Source organism: Neomonachus schauinslandi, chromosome X (assembly GCF_002201575.2).
Source record: "Neomonachus schauinslandi chromosome X, ASM220157v2, whole genome shotgun sequence".
In the NCBI taxonomy this organism is placed as follows: Eukaryota; Metazoa; Chordata; class Mammalia; order Carnivora; family Phocidae; genus Neomonachus; species Neomonachus schauinslandi.
Window position 1 is genome coordinate 42,212,532 of NC_058419.1, and position 16,826 is coordinate 42,229,357.

At 38.0% G+C, this 16,826-nt stretch overlaps 2 protein-coding genes across 2 annotated transcripts in view; one reads left to right on the top strand and one right to left on the bottom strand.

The window, feature by feature from the left end:
- Positions 1–16,826, bottom strand: part of IL1RAPL2 (interleukin 1 receptor accessory protein like 2) — a 648,978-nt gene that overhangs the window by 413,459 nt on the left and 218,693 nt on the right. The gene's annotated exons all lie outside the window — the stretch shown is intronic.
- Positions 4,532–5,014, top strand: LOC110570094 (transcription factor BTF3-like). The gene has a single exon (XM_044911760.1). The coding sequence runs from the start codon at positions 4,532–4,534 to the stop codon at positions 5,012–5,014; it is 483 nt and encodes a 160-aa protein (XP_044767695.1).

The following is a 16,826-nucleotide window of genomic DNA, read 5'->3' on the forward strand; positions in this document are numbered from 1 at the left end:
ATGCAATGGAAAAAAGACAGTCTCTTCAATAAATGGTGCTGGGAAAATTGGACAGCCACATGCAGAAGAATGAAACTCGACCATTCTCTAATACTATACCAAAGATAAACTCAAAATGGATGAGAGACCTCAATGTGAGACAGGAATCCATCAAAATCCTAGAGGACAACATAGGCAATAACCTCTTTGATATCAGCCACAACAACTTCTTTCAAGATACATCTCCAAAAGCTAGTGAAACAAAAGCAAAAATCAACTTTTGGGACTTCATCAAGATGAAAAGCTTCTGCACAGCAAAGGAAACAGTCAGCAAAATGAAGAGGCAACCCACAGAATGGGAGAAGATATTTGCAAAAGACACTACAGACAAAGGGCTGGTATCCAAGATCTATAAAGAACTTATCAAACTCAACACCCGAAAAACAAATAATCAAGTCAAAAAGTGGGCAGAAGATATGAACAAACACTTCTCTGAAGAAAACATACAAATGGCTAACAGACACGTGAAAAAATGTTCATCATCATTAGCCATCAGGGAAATTCAAATTAAAACCACATTGAAATACCACCTTACACCAGTTAGAATGGCAAAATGGACAGGGAAAGAAACAACAATTGTTGGAGAGGTTGTGGAGAAAGGGGAACCCTCTTACACTGTTGGTGGGAATGCAAGTTGGTACAGCCACTTTGGAAAACAGTGTGGAGGTGCCTCAAAAATTGAAAATAGAGCTACCCTATGACCCAGAAATTGCACTCCTGGGTATTTACCCCAAAGACACAGATGTAGTGAAAAGAAGGGCCATATGCACCCCAATGTTCATAGCAGCAATGTCCGCAATAGCCAAACTGTGGAAAGAGTCAAGATGCCCTTCAACAGATGAATGGATAAAGAAGATGGGGTCCACATATACAATGGAATATTACTCAGCCATCAGAAAGGATGAATACCCAACTTTTACATCAACATGGATGGGACTGGAGGAGATTATGCTAAGTGAAGTAAGTCAAGCAGAGAAAGTCAATTATCATATGGTTTCACTTATTTGTGGAACATAAGGAATAGCATAGAGGACATTAGGAGAAGGAAGGGAAAAATGAAGGGGGGGGAAATCGGTGGGAGAGATGAACCATGAGAGACTATGGACTCTGAGAAACAAACTGAGGGTTTCAGAGGGGAGGGGGGTGGGGGGATGGGTAGCCCGGTGATGGGTATTAAGGAGGGCACATACTGCATGGAGGACTGGGTGTTATATGAAAACAGTGAATCATGGATCATCACATCAAAAACTAATGATGTATTGTATGGTGACTAACATAACATAATAAAACAGAATTTGAAAAAAAGAAGCAAATAGATTTATAATCATAAATTACCAAAAAAAATTGCTTTGAAGGAAATGAACAGGGTATAGTGAAAGAAAATAACAAGGTGGGGGAGTGGGAAGGGGTACTACTTAGATGGTATGGCCAAGGAAGTCTCACTTAGGTGACTTTTAGAATAAGAACGAAGGGTGAGAGGTTGCCAAGCCAGGGAAGAGCATCCTAAGTAAATGAAATCACACATGTGACACCCTGAATTAAGAAGAACATGATGTGTAAGAGGAATTTAAGGGCCAGGGGGAATGCAGATTATAAGGCTGAGGAGGTAGGAAGGGGTTAGAGAACACAGGTTTTTACAGGCTAGTGGTTTGAATGTTTCCTAAGGGATTGTTCTGCCTGCTCAATGAGCCTCACCATTCATTCATTCAATCATTCAGTCACTCAATACATATTTAATGTGAGTCTGCTATATGCAGGTACTCTTCTAAGCCCTGGGAATATATATATATATATATATATATATATATATATATATATATAAAAGGGAAGAAAACAGTCAATAATCCCTGCCCTCATGGATCTGACATTCTACTGGAAGGGAGACAGGCAGTAAACAAGAAAACAGGAAAAATAAACAAGATAATTACAGCTTTTGATATGTGCTCTGACAGAAATAGATAAGTGCTATTATAGAGAATAACACGGAGAGGGGGCCCCTTTAATTTCTTTAATCTCCTGGCATGGGGCTTGTACTTAGTCAGGTTTATGTTATTGTTTTTGCCACCATGGGGATTTTTAGCATTTTTTATTGAAATAAGCTAAATTATATCTGGAAAGCTATTGGTGTCAAAGTAAGCAGAAATTCACTCTGCTTTCTATGTCTGCAACTTAAAAAATACAGCTTTAAAAAATTATGTTGTACATCCTGAATATACACAATTTTTGTCAATTATACCTCCATAAAGCTGGGGGCAAAAAAGGAAAAAAAAATCAAAACTTCACTGCAGTCTTAAAAAGACCTTGTGAGACTAATTAGGGATTGGAGGAGGGAAGGTCAGCACATGCTCAGCTTCCCTTTCCCCAATAATGGGCCTGTGCACGCAAACCAGCAAAGAAAAGGAAGAAGATAGCAGGGGTTGTTACCTTGAGTCAAAAAAGGTTACTGTCATTTCATTTCAAACTGGCTGAATCCTACCCATGGAAATTGGCTTCAGGAAAAAAAAAAAAAAGAGTGGCTGCATTACTTACAATTCCTGGGGGAAATGCTCCCAGCATCCTTAATTATATCCCTTTCTTTTTCCTATCTCTTCAATTTCCCTGTTCCTGACTCTTCTCTACTCTGATCTTTATTACCTGTCCCTTTTTCTCCCTCTTCCCCTGCCTATCTTTGCCTTAAGTCAGTCAGGTGGTTACATGGAGGTGACATCTGCCTCCAGTTGCATTCAGTAAAAAGAAAGTTTTGAGCTCTAACCAGGTAATCTCCTTTATTTGGTCCACACCCCTTCATGGTTTAGTCAGACTGTTGTTCTCAGTTAGGGGTCGGGTTGTGACAACCTCTCCTCTCCAAGGTGAAATTTAAACTTCCTTTTCTAGGTTGACTTCACTCTGGAACTGAGGATGGCGGTTCATCATTGGGACAGACTCATAGCTGTCCTAGATGTCTTTTCAGTCCGACCCAACCCTGGTGGCTCAGTCGGATATAGACCCAGAGTAAAAAACCTGTCCCTCCAACCTCAGCTGGCTACTTGGAAGAGGACATTCAGGACACCCCTGGGTGGTGTTCTATAGGATCATGAAGCATGACAGAGCTGAGAATTGAAGCAAGCAAGAGACAAGCATACTGAGAAGGAAGACACAGTGGAAAGAAAAGGCTTGTCAGTTACACACTCAGTCCCTTTGTTCACTATTTAGCTTCCGTGCCTGGTTCTCTCCACCCCCACCTCAGCTTAGTTTCAATGTAAACCCTCTTTATCATTCCACTTCCTACCCCAATCGTGTACTATTCTTATCCTCAGTGGTATGATTATCTTGGCATAGGTTTCCTAGACTTGTCTTTTTTTTCTTAAGGAAGTTCAGGAGAAGTAGATGGGGCTCTTTCTTTCCAAGGAGCAGCCTGAGGCTGGAGTTAAATCCAGTTGTAACCCTGATACCTCTGAGTAGGTTAGTGGGGCTTTTCAGTCAAAATTCTCAAACTTCCCAATATTGAATGAGTTGATGCTGTTATTAATGTGACAAATCTTAATCTTAGATACTCAGCCAAGATTTAAGTTGTTATTGGAAGCCATTGCGGAGAGAACATTAAAATAAAGCTTAGCTGTTAACTAAGGGACATAAATTTATGGATATTTTTATTTTATCAATATAAATGTACCTTGCATTATAATTTAGTTTGTTGATACACACACTCCTTAGTCCCTCAGACAGAATTATCTAAGCAAGACAAGAAGTCTCTGATGGGCCAACTACATGTCTGACTGTGGAGCATTCATTATGAGGTTGCTGGGAACACACTATTGGGGAGAAGTTTCTAGGGCTTGGGTTTAGCAGAACTTTCTCCAATTAGAATCAACCAACAATGGAATGGACTGCCTTGTGTCACTAAATGACTACATGTTAAGGATTTTGTAAAGGGGATTCTACATTGGATAAGGAGTTAGACTAGATCAGTAGTTCTAAAATACTACATGGACCAATTATATTAAAAGTACCCAGCAGGCTTGCTTATAATATAGGTTCTTAGGTCCCATTTCAGATCTCCTGAATTAAAATCTGAGTGGAGTCCAAGACTATATTTTCAAAAAGTGCTTGCAGTTGGTTTATAATGTGAAGATAGGTTTGGGAATCAATGAACCACCTGACTTCAAAATGATTCAATTTTCCTTTTATCTGTTATACTTAAAATAAAAAAAAACACCTGGGTTTAATTTTCTCAAATCAAACCTACTTTTTTTTTAATGTAAAGGAGACTCTGAAGCACTGGATCACACATACTATCATTTATCAGTAACAAATATGTATTTGTAACAATTCCTTCTTTTCACAAATGGTCTTACTTTACAACAAGGAAAAAAAGAAAAAAAAAAAAAAAAACCTGCAGACTAACTGCCATCTTGCATCCCTGCGTGTGTGCACCTAATCTCAGCTGTTCCGCCGGAGACCCCCTGAGCGCCAACCCTATTCCCCAGTGCGGTCCCATTTCCGCTCCAACAAGATGAAAGAAACTATCATGAACCAGAAGAAACTCGCCAAACTGCAAGCACAAGTGTGCATTGGTGGGAAAGAAACTGCTCGCCAAAAGAAGGTGGTTCATAGAACGGCTACAGCAGATGATAAAAAACTTCAGTTCTCCTTAAAGAAGTTAGGGGTAAACAATATCTCTGGTATTGAAGAAGTGAATATGTTCACAAACCAAGGACCAGTGATCCACTTTAACAACCCCAAAGTTCAGGCCTCGCTGTCAGCGAACACTTTCATCAATACAGGCCATGCTGAGACAAAGCAGCTGACAGAAATGCTACCCAGGATCTTAAACCAACTCGGTGCAGACAGTCTGACTAGTTTAAGACTGGCTGAAGCTCTGCCCAAACAATCTGTGGATGGAAAAGCACCACTTGCTACTGGAGAGGATTATGATGATGAAGTTCCTGATCTTGTGGAGAATTTTGATGAAGCTTCCAAGAATGAAGCAAACTGAATTGAGTCAACTTCTGAAGAAGATAAAACTTGAAGAAGTTATTGGGAGCTGCTATTTTATATTATGACTGCTTTTTAAAATTTTGTTCATGGATCTGATAAAATCTAGATCTCTAATATTTTTAAGCCCAAGCCCCTTGGACACTGCAGCTCTTTTCAGTTTTTGCTTATACACGATTCATTCTTTGCAGCTAATTAAGCTGAAGAAGCCTGGGAATAAAGTTTGAAACAAGGTTAATAAAGTTCTTTGCCTAAGGGGAAAAAAAACCCCTGCAGATAACATTTCTTATTAATTCCAATGTATAGTCCATAAAAAAAGTGACAAGAAGAAGAAATGTCTGATGAAAGGAGATGTAACTGATTTTAAAACTCCTACTTGATTTCATTTACTGAATCAAATATTATCCATCAGTTTAGAGTTGCCTTGGGTTAGACTTGCTGATGCTGCACTCTAGCAGCTTTGTAGACCAAGCTGTCAGCAAAAGAATATATATAATCATTGGCACAAATTTTCTGTGATACTTGCATTGCTCTCTGGGTTTGAAATAAATATAACACTTTTTTCTTTACATCTGTTGCTTTCTCATGAGGATGTGTTTGTGATCATCTGCCCAAAATATAGTAGCATTCAAGTCTATTTTTGGAAAACAATGAACAACACCCCCACTCTCAGTTCAGTAGAATTCTGACTTTTAAGAAGGCTTATGGAAATAGATGTGGAATCCTTGGTACATATAGAATGAAAGCAAATACTCAAAGTAACTGTATATGATGACTGTAAAATGCTTTTTACACTGATTGATATTTCTATTACAAGCCCATCAAACTCTTAGAAGATCAGAAATATCTAAATAAAACCCAGTAATAACAAAAGTTTATCATTGTCATTTCTAAAATAATAGTGGATTGATAATATAAGCCAAACCCCATGAAGTGGATTGATAAAATAAGCCAAACCCCATGAAAATGAGTACTAACACGGTGGAATTTTCTTTTATAATAAAATAGATTTTAAAGATGTGGCTACTGGGCCACTTGTTTTAGAATGAATTTTAACAAAACAATATCCCTGAGCAATCACACATTGTAGATGTCCACTTACCGATTGTTATAATGGAATTTGCCATGTAGACTGCCCCCTGAGCACAGAGCCAGACACAGGGATTGATCCCAAGACCCTGAGATGATGACCTGAGCCGAAGTCAGAAGCTTAACCTACTGAGCCACCCAGGTGCCCCCTGATAGATTATTATTAGCCAAAGTTCTTATTTTACCTTTTTAAGGGTATTTGTAGTAATTATTTGTTGAGACATTGATTCATTCATTTTTTTCATTCAACCATGTGTTGAACACTAACTATATGCCAGACACTGTACTTGCCCCTAGAGGTACACAAATTAATAAGATAAAGTTCCAATCCTTTTGGAGTTCACATTAAAGCTGAAGAGATGATAGATAAGTAACTATGGTTCAATGTACTAAGTGCTAAGAGAGGTATATGAAAAGGGCCACACATGGGCAGAGGAGAGAGATATTCATTCTGCTTGGGGAGGAGACTCAGAAAAGACTTAACTGAGAAGATACTATTAGAGTTATACCTTGATAAATGAATAGCAGTTTACTTAGCAGAAAATGAGGGGAAGGGTATTCTAGGAAGAAGAAATTGTGGAAGAGAGGTATAAGAGTACAGGACATATTCTTGGTGACCTGTGGACTGAACAAGTGGGAGGGTAGATGAGGAAGGGACTAAAAAGTTAGACTGGAGTAAGGATTACTGCTATTTATGTAGGCAGGTGGTCCCTTCTACTAGACTATAAACTTCTTGAGGTTAAGATCCAGGTCTCATCCTTTCATCTTTTCATCTGCTCATTCAATAAACATCTTCTGAATATCCCTTACAAGATAAAAACTAAAGCAGATAGATAGCATTACTAAGGCATTGACCTTGCCTTGATAGAATCCATATGGTGATAGAGAAAAATGTAAAAACAAATAATTGCAGTACATGTGATGAATGCTGACCAAATGAATATCACTTCTTGCAGGGTTTTCTAATAATTTCATACAAATGGGACGCCTGGGTGGCTCAGTCAGTTAAGCATCTGCCTTCAGCTCAGGTCATGATCCCAGGGTCCTGGGATCGAGTCCCACATGGGGTTCCTTGCCCAGCAGAGAGCCTGCTCCTCCCTCTGCCTGCCACTCCCCCTGCTTTGGCTCACCTCTCTCCCTCTCTGACAAATAAATAAATAAATAATCTTTTAAAAAAGAAATTTCATACAAATCTAATTTCCTGTTTGGTAGGAGAGGCAGTGCCTCAAAATTTTGTGTTTTATAAAAACTTCCCCACTCCCTCTCAATTTCCTAACACAGATACTTTTTGTTAATCCTGAATGAAATGAACTAACTTCTGAAGAAAGGAGAAGGACAGTGTTGTAATTTACAAAACTGAGCTAGGTTGGCAAGACATAGGATAGGGAAGGGACAAACTATGAAGAAATACTGTGGCCTAGGTGTTAGGACAGTGAAAGAAATTGAGTTAACCAGTTTTGATGCTCTGCATTGTTTTTAATATGTTACTTTTTGGGTTGGGATTACATGAACCAAAGATATGCTTCTTTAACCTTATCAGTCTTTCTCTTGACAATGAGAAGCAAATGAGACTGAGACAAAGGTGGGGTGAGAGAAGAGCCCCTATCTATTCTTTTTAATACAGGAGGGCTATGAAAAGGAGGATGCTTTAAGGAGCTGGTTTAATAAATGTAGGGTATTTAGAGGGTTGGTGGTAGAAAAATAGTAGTAGTAGTATTAATAGTATAAAGCAATAAAAATAATAGCTTACATTTATTGTGAGCACTGTCAAAATACTTTCCATGCATTACTTTCCATCTTCACAATTCTGTGTAGTATCATCATTATCCTCACTTTACAGATAAAGATACAGAAGTACAGAAAGATTGGGTAACATGCCAAGGTCACAAGGCTAGTAAGTGGTGAAAAGAGTTTGAACTCAGGCAGTCTTATTTGACACACCATGATTGAAAAAAGTACAGAGGCAGAGATGAAAACTTGGGGTGTTGTAATAGAGCTATAATTGATAGGTGTGTATGGGTAAAGAGGAAGGTGGTGGGAAAAGAGAAATAGAGATTTCTAAGGCAAACAGTGCCAGGTATCATGTAATAGAACTTTTCTGGTTATGACTTATTAAGTTGTATCTTATAATAATTATACATTCCCATTCTTCAAAACTGCCTTAAGTTTGATTATCCCTATCTCTCCATCTATCAAGTTATATCTAATAAATACAAGCTGAAAGGTTTTAGTTTGCCTTTGGTTTTTGAATTTGAAATGAGCAGATCAATCTTGATTTTGAAAGCATCAATTCCTCAGTATTATTTTTCAAATATCAAATGAGGATGTTCTTATTAATGGTAGGAGATTGGTTCTGATAACTCTTTCTTCAGAATTAATTCAGACTTCAAAAAGAGTATCCTTAATCGTTGTCTAAAATAGAGAGAGGTTATGCCATAGGAAAACACAAAAACAAAACCCAGAAAAACAACTTTTCTAACACAAGTAATTTTTTATGTTGCTCTTTTACAACATTCCCATTTAAATGCAGATGATAATGTGTTACTAAGTACAGGGTAGACTTTTTGGGCTATTAAAATGCTAATGAGAAGGTTAACTTTAAGTCAGAAACTGTTGTTGAAAAGGAACAAAGGTAGGAAATTTTACTTTAAGGTCATTTAAGAAAGGCTAAGCTTAAACTGATTTTGTCAGTGAAAAAAAATAAATTTCTTATAAGAAAAAAATATAAAGGAAGCACAGTGCAATTGTACTTGTTCATAGCAATACTGCAGAACATTACACTAAGGGACATATTATTTCATTTTGGTGTTGCAAAAACTAACAGTCTCAAGCAGACATACGTCTCTGAACAGCTTCACCTAGAGTACTAATAGTGAATCTGTGCAAATTATATTTGTTACCACTGCACCTACTCTCCTAAATACGATGAATTGCACAAGGCCCTAAAACAGTAGTTGCAGAATGCCTTTAGATATATTTGGGGCTTCCTGAATCTCCCAAAAACTTTATCTTCTCCAGCATTCAATTTCCTATTTTAGGAAAGAAAATTGTGACATGCCCTACTGCACATCACAATGGCTTGTAAAGTCTTTCCCACACCCTCAGTGTATTTACCCAAGGCTACCAGATCAGCCATTCCAACTGAATTAAATCAAAAAGCACCCGTGGGTGGTATCACAAGTGATATATTTAGTTGTTGAAATGACCGACAGGTTATGGGATAAGAGGAGCAGGTGAGACCAAACATGTGGGAAACCAAAGGAAACCACTGAATGGTAGAAATGGTTTTTTTTTTTTTTTTTCATTGATCCATCTGTGTTCTGATTTTCTACTATATGAAAACTATTACTAAAATATCCCCAATGTTGTATTTTATTTTCTCCACCACTCCTGCTCTATTCCATGGTGTCCTCCACTGCGGAAATAGAAATATATGCCTTAGAGAAGGCATGTAGGAATCTGAGTCACTGGCAAACAGTTTTGTGAACTTCGTGTAAGAAGAAATTCTTTAGTAAGAAAGAAGAAATTAAAGAAGAAAAAAGAAGAAATTTAAGAAGAACTTGTATAAAAACTTCCTTTAAGGAAAAAATACGTCTTTGAAAATACAAGTGTTTTTAAAAGGCAGTGTACTATAGCTGCCTACTGGGCTATTTATTCCCAATGGTTTGAAGATACAACCCAAGATACCAAGAAAATCTATTTAAAACTTGATGCAAGGCAAAGACTTTAAGACTATGCAATTTCTTCTCGTCTTCCTCTTCCTTCCCATCTTCCTCCATCTCTTCCTATTACTATTACTACTGTAAGGCTATTACATGTATATAGTACATTACAGTTGACAAAGTACTTGCATAGACATTACCTCATTTGATCATTCTACATTCATTTAATAAATATTTACTGAGCATCTATACCTTGCCCAGCCTTAAGTATACAGTGTTTAAAAAATGTATATTGAGTTTATCATTTTCAAAGATAATTTTAAAAATAAGCAAATAAATTTATCCTTACAACTTGTAAAAAGAGCCATTATGAAAAATTTCAGGGCGCTATGAATGGTGAACACAGTGGACCTAGTTTATGCTAGAAGGCCAGAGAAGGTCTCTCTGAGTGGACCTGAGCTGAAATGGAAAGAAGAGAAGTTTTCAGTCAGATGAAGAGCAAGATGAAGAGTTTTCCAGATCCAGCAAATAACATGTGCAAAGGCCCTGAGGCAGAAAGAGGCTTGGTCCATTAGAATGGAATGGAAGAGGCAAAAGATAAACCTAGACTGGTACCAGATGCCAAATGATGCAGGACCTTATAAGTTCAAATTAGAGGATTTGACATATATTCTAAATACAGTGGGAAACTAGAAAAGGGTTTTAACAGGGGAAATTAGAGTATTCTATTAACTTTTTTATGAGTGCTAATAGAAATATAATGTGACTCAGGTTAAGTAATTTAAAATTTTCTAGTAGCCACGTTAAAAAAGTAAAATAAAACACATGAAATTAATTTTATGTATTTTGTTTAGACCAATATTTCCAAAATATTACCATGTCAATAAGAAGTCAATGTAAGAAATCATTAATGAGATAGTTTACATTTTTTATACTACCTCTTCAAAATCCAGTGCAATTTTTCCCATTCAGCACACCTCATTTCAGACCAGCCACATTTCAAGTGCTCATTTGCCACATGTGGCCTGTGGCTACCGTGCTAGATAATGCAGGTCTATAAAGTTCACTCTGGTTGTTGTATAAAGAATAGATTAGAAAAGAATGGGTGAAAGCAAGTATATTAGTTTTCTATGGCTGCTGTTACAAATTACCACAAACTTAGTGGCTTAAAGCAAAGCAAATTTATTATCTTATAGTTCTGTAGAACAGAATTCCAACACAGGTTTTGATGGGTCAAAATCAAGATGTAGGGTTGCATTCCTTCTGGAGGTTCAAGGGGACAATCTATTTCCTTGCCTTTCCCAGCTTCTGGAAGCCACTGCATGCCTTGGCTCATAGTTCCATTGTTCCATCTTCAAAGCCAGCAATATTGGGCTGTGTCTCTCTCATGCTGCTATCTTTTTGGTTCTCTTCTGCTTTTTATTCCTTGAATAAGGACCCTTGTGATTATAATGGGCCTACTTGGATAGTCCAATATAATCTCCCCATCTCAAGGTCAGCTGATTAGCAACCTTAATTCCATCTGCAACCTTAACTCCCCCATTACTATGTAACCAAACACATTCACACGCTCTAGGGATTAGGATTTGGACATCTTTTTGGGGGTTACTATTCTGTCTACTGCAGCAAGAAACCATGTTATCCACATTAAAACAATGTTTGAAACAAGAAAAAATTCACTATTTTATGGAAACCATATGACAAAAACTGATAAAATATGGAAAAGCACAAAGAAGTTAAACAACAAACATTACTACACAAAATCTTACTACTCAGAAACATTTTTATCAACATTTATTAAACATCATTCCAGCTATCTATGTACAGATATAGATAGAAAGATGGAGAAAAAAAATAATTTTACAAAAATAGAATCATAGTATATATTCTATTTTGGATAAAAAGCATTACATTGATTAATTTTACTTGAATTTAACAGAAGAAAAAATAAATTGCACTGAATTATAAGAAATTACTGAACTTCAAATATATTTTTCTCCACCATAAGATATTAATTTCTAAAATATTTCTCTGATGTTTAAAAAAATTATAAAAATATTGACTCATTACACATTTAAGTTCCATTTTTCAACTTTAAATAATAGCCTCTGATATTTATGTTTGAAAGAAAAAAGAAACTAAAGCAAAGAGAGCCCCAGTGACTTGCCCCAAATCAGAGTACATTAGTCTTCTGTTTTCCTTAGTAGGCTCTCTTTTCCATGTTCCATAATTACTATTTTATTCTTTCTCTTTTCTCCTCAAACCTGGTACATCTGTTCATCTGCAACCCTGGATCCTAGGTTGATGACCTTGTCATACTTCATTGAGAAAATGGGAGTAATCAAACAGTAATTCCCAAATGTGAATGCTCTGAATCTTCCTTTATTCCTATGGCTTTGGATAAAAAGCTTCTCCTACTTTAAAGGCCAACATCTCCTTTGTGCGATGGATAGCACACTTTCACCTCTTCATGAACTTTGCTTTTACAATTATACCCTTTCTCTCCTCTGGCAAAAAATTTTCTATTGATTTATTTCCATCAACAAACATCAAACTCTAGTATCTCTAATCTTCACACAAATAAAACAAAAACCTTCCCTTGACTTAATATGCCCCTTTAGCTATAGCTTCCTATCTCCACTGCTTTACAGCAAAACTTCTTGAAAGAATTGTGTGGAATAGCTGACTTCATTTCATAACTCCACATTCTTTCCTCAGTCAACACTAATTGGACTCCCTTTACCACCACTCAGTGATCTCCATACTGCCACATCCAATAGCCATTTCTCAGTTCTTACCCTAATTATCTTCTCAGCTATATTTGACATAGTTTACTACTCCCCTCACACTTGAAATGCTCTCTTTTGGCTTCCCTCATACCTCACTGACCAATCTTCCTCTTTGCTAATTTCTCCTTCTCTGTTTAAATTCTAAATATTCGAGTGTCTAATCTCTTTTCAATTCCTCAAACATGGTGAGCTTATTTTTGCTTTGGGCCTTTGCATACCATCAGCCTGCAATATTTTCCCCACTCATCTTCTTGTGGCTGGCTCCTTTGTGGCATTCAGATCTTGGCCTTTCCTTACTATATGATGCATCCCACCCTATCACTCTCTACCACATCACATATATTTTCTCTGAATGGCACTTACCACTAGCTGATATTTTGTGTTTGTTTTTTATCCATTTTATGTCTCTTACCCAAAGAATAGAATCTCTATAAGAGCAGGGACCTTATTCATCATTTTTATATTACTTGCTCCTGAAGCAATGCCTAAAACATAGCAGAGTCTCAAAAAATAATTGTTAAATATATAGAATTTTTATTTTTACTTTTTTTTTTGAAGATTTTATTTATTGAGAGAGAGAGAATGAGAGAGAGCACATGAGAAGGGGGAGGGTCAGAGGGAGAAGCAGACTCCCTGCCGAGCAGGGAGCCCGATGCGGGACTCGATCCAGGGACTCCAGGATCATGACCTGAGCCGAAGGCAGTCGCTTAACCAACTGAGCCACCCAGGCGCCCCTATTTTTACTTTTTAAATATTTATTTATTTATTTATTTGAGAGAGAGAGAGCATGTGAGTGGTGGGAGGGGGTGAAGCAGAGGGAGAGAGAGAGAATCTCAAGCAGACTCACTGCTGATCATGGAGCCCGACACGGAGCTCAATCTCACAACCCTGAGATCATGACCTGAGCAGAATTCAAGAGTTGGACTCTTAACCAACTAAGTCACCCAGGCACCCCTAAATGTATAGAATTTTTAAAGAATATCTAATCTATGGTATTTTCAGGGCCAATGGTAATTCATCCTCAATTTTATATATGCTTTCAACAATTTAATTATACACAGAAATTAATTTACAGATTTAGAAGCAGTCAAAAATTAGTTATGAAAAAGTTACTAAAGGTAATTAATGTCTTGCTTGACATTTTAAACTATATGCTTATGAACATACTTAAGCATTCCAAAAGAGAGAGAGATTTGGGAAATAAACCAAGTACTAGTCATAATAAAAATTTAGGTATTGGTGATTTAGAATAATCTGTTGTAACATTGCATTTTACAGACAGTAGCATTAAGGCCTAGAGAAAAAAAATAATTTGTCCAAGCTCATATAGCAAGTAAGTGGTAGAGGTATATCTAAAACTTAGCCTACATCACTCCTAACTTTCAGACCAAGTTCCAAGTAAATGCTAGTCTATGTGATAAAGAGGCCTTATCATATTTTATACTTGGAAACCGCCTTAAGTTCTCATACAATTACAGGATATTAATGCAGGATTTTTAATCTTAGTGGTCTTTCTTTCTCAAGAGCAATCCAAATTTATATCATCATTAATCTTATGTTACTAAATCAAATCAATGTGAAACCAAAGGGTAAAAAAAGTAAGAATGTTTGAATGTTTACATGTTCAGTGCAAGTTCTGTATAGACATATGTATATAAAAATACAGGTGGATTTTATTAATTATCATGCTTTTTATTATTCTTAACCAAAACAATTTTCACTGCTGTGAAATTCCAAAAATCTAAGTACACACATCTACAAATACTAACCTCAATACAACACATTATAATGACACTTATGTGAACCTCACATCATTTTTCAAAAACAAATATATATCTGTACCTATATCTGTATATCATTATGCATGAGAACAAAGTATAGACACTACTGGTGTAGAATGTTTTCAAAACACACACACAAAAAATCTGTTTGCATGGGAAATATGTAAGTTTATTCATGGAATTTTTATCAGTTAGGGTAACACATCACCTATGTTTCTATTTAGTAGAAAAAAATATTTTGAGAAATTATAGTAAAATATATTAATATGTGTTGATTTCATGCTGTAAGCCAAAAGAATCTTTTCTTTTCCAGCAGTATAGGTTGAATGTACACTGAGAGCCTTGCTTTAACTTCTCAAGCTATGGGGAAAGAAACCCTATTCAGGTAATACATCATCAGAGCTAGAAACTGATCCTGGCCTGTATAACTGTTGAACCATTTGAATATAAATATGTAAAATATAGAATTGTAAGATAGGAGATCCTGTCATCCCTAATAACCACCATATCTGCTCCCTTTCTCAGGGTTTTTTTTTTTTTTTCCTCTCTCCTGTCCCTGAAAAGAAAAGAAAAAAAAAAAAAAAACAGAAAGAGATAGTAGAAAAACTCAGGGAAGAAGAAAGCATAATTTTACAGGGATAACAAATTACATATTAGAAATTATCTACAACACAAACAACAAATATTAACCCTCTATTCTATGGTGGTGAGATGAGGTAACCTAGGGGCTGAGAAAAGAGGTGACATTAGTCTAATTGATCTGTAAGGCTGACCATGAGAAATGAGAACATGGTTAATAGAAACTGGGAAAATCACCTCAACAATCTCTTGCTCTGATAAGGATGAGCTTACAGTGTGATCTTTTTTTCTGAGTTTACATTCTGATCTTTTTTCTGGTGCTTCATCACTAGGTGGCTCATATCTCTGTGGTTGGAGGAACCATGAGGCAGGATTAAAAATTCCCAGCTCTCTTATCTTCTGAACCTTATGTCTAAGACTAGTTGAGTGACAGATATAAGGATCAATCAATTAATAAATCTTTGCTAAACACTGATTGTATAACTATCACTGTGTGAGTCACACTGGGAGTGACAAGCATATGACTATGTACCTATCTGTAAGAAGTGTACCATCTAAAACACTGCATGCAAATACCAAATTAAGCAGCAATATATTTTTGTTTCCTAAAGAAAGATTAGTCAGCAAATTATTCCATTAACAAAGGAAGGAACAAAGACAGCAGTAGGATCGCAAAACTTTATAGCCTTTTGGAGGTGCACAGAAATTGGTTAAGGCCAGGGCATGGGGAGAGTCTCAAATCATGCAGGCTGAGGAGTAGCCCAAACCTTATCACATAAGATCCTTCTGGGAGGGGGCGGAGCAAGATGGCGGAGGAGTAGGAGACCTGGATTTCGTCTGGTCTCAGGAATTCAGCTGGATAGGGATCAAACCATTCTGAACACCTACAAACTCAACAGGAGATCGAAGAAAAGAAGAGCAACAACTCTCTCATCAGAAAAGCGACCACTTTCTGGAAGGTAGGACGTGTGGAGAAGTGAATCCGAGGCGATATTCGGGAGGATAGACGGCGGGGGAGGGGCCTCCGGCGGCCGCTTCTGGCAAGTGATAGAGCCGCGGAGCACAAAATCGGAACTTTTAAAAGTCGGCTACACTGAGGGACGTCACTCTGGTGGCTAAGCGGGGGGTGGAACCCTCCGGGACAGTGTGATCTCAGGACCCACGTGTCACAGAAAGATCGGGGGTGCCTGAGTGTGGCAGAGCTCCCAGGTATCGGAGCAGGGAAGCCGGCTGCAGAGGCGGAGCCCAGGCGCGGGCTCTCAGCTCGGGGTTGCCATAAACCGTGATCCGCGGCACAGTCGGGCCACTGCTCCTGCAGCAGGGACCCAACAAGCAGCAGATCTGGGGAGACTCACCTTCCTCCCCCGGGAGGAGCCGCGCAGGAGTGCACCGCAGGGATCTGCTGGGTTTGGAGACTCCACCCGGGGTCGGGTGCCAGAGATAGAAACGCGCGGTCACAGGCCGGGTGAGCACGGAGTGCGGCTGGAGACCAGGGAGACGGGAGTGACTGACGGCTTTTCTCTGGGGGCTCACTGAGAAGCGGGGCCCCGAGATCTCGGCTCCTCCGCGGCGGAGATTGGGAGGCCGCCATTTTCACTCTCCACCTCCAAAGCTGTACGGAAAGCTCGCAGGGAAAAAAAGCCCCGGAGAGCAAACCTGAGCAGATTACTTAGCTGGGAGGGGGCAAGGGTGGAGGAATTCTGCCTCCGGCAAAGACATTTGGGAACCAGGGCAACAGGCCCCTCCCCAGAAGATCAGCGAGAACAGCGAGACAAGACCAAGTTTACCGATCAATGAGAACGGCAGAACTCCAGCGCTAGGGGAATAATGCACATAGAATCCATGGCTTTTTCCCCATGATTCTGTAGTCTTTCAAAGTTAATTTTTTTTTAACTGTCTTTTTTTCTTTTTTT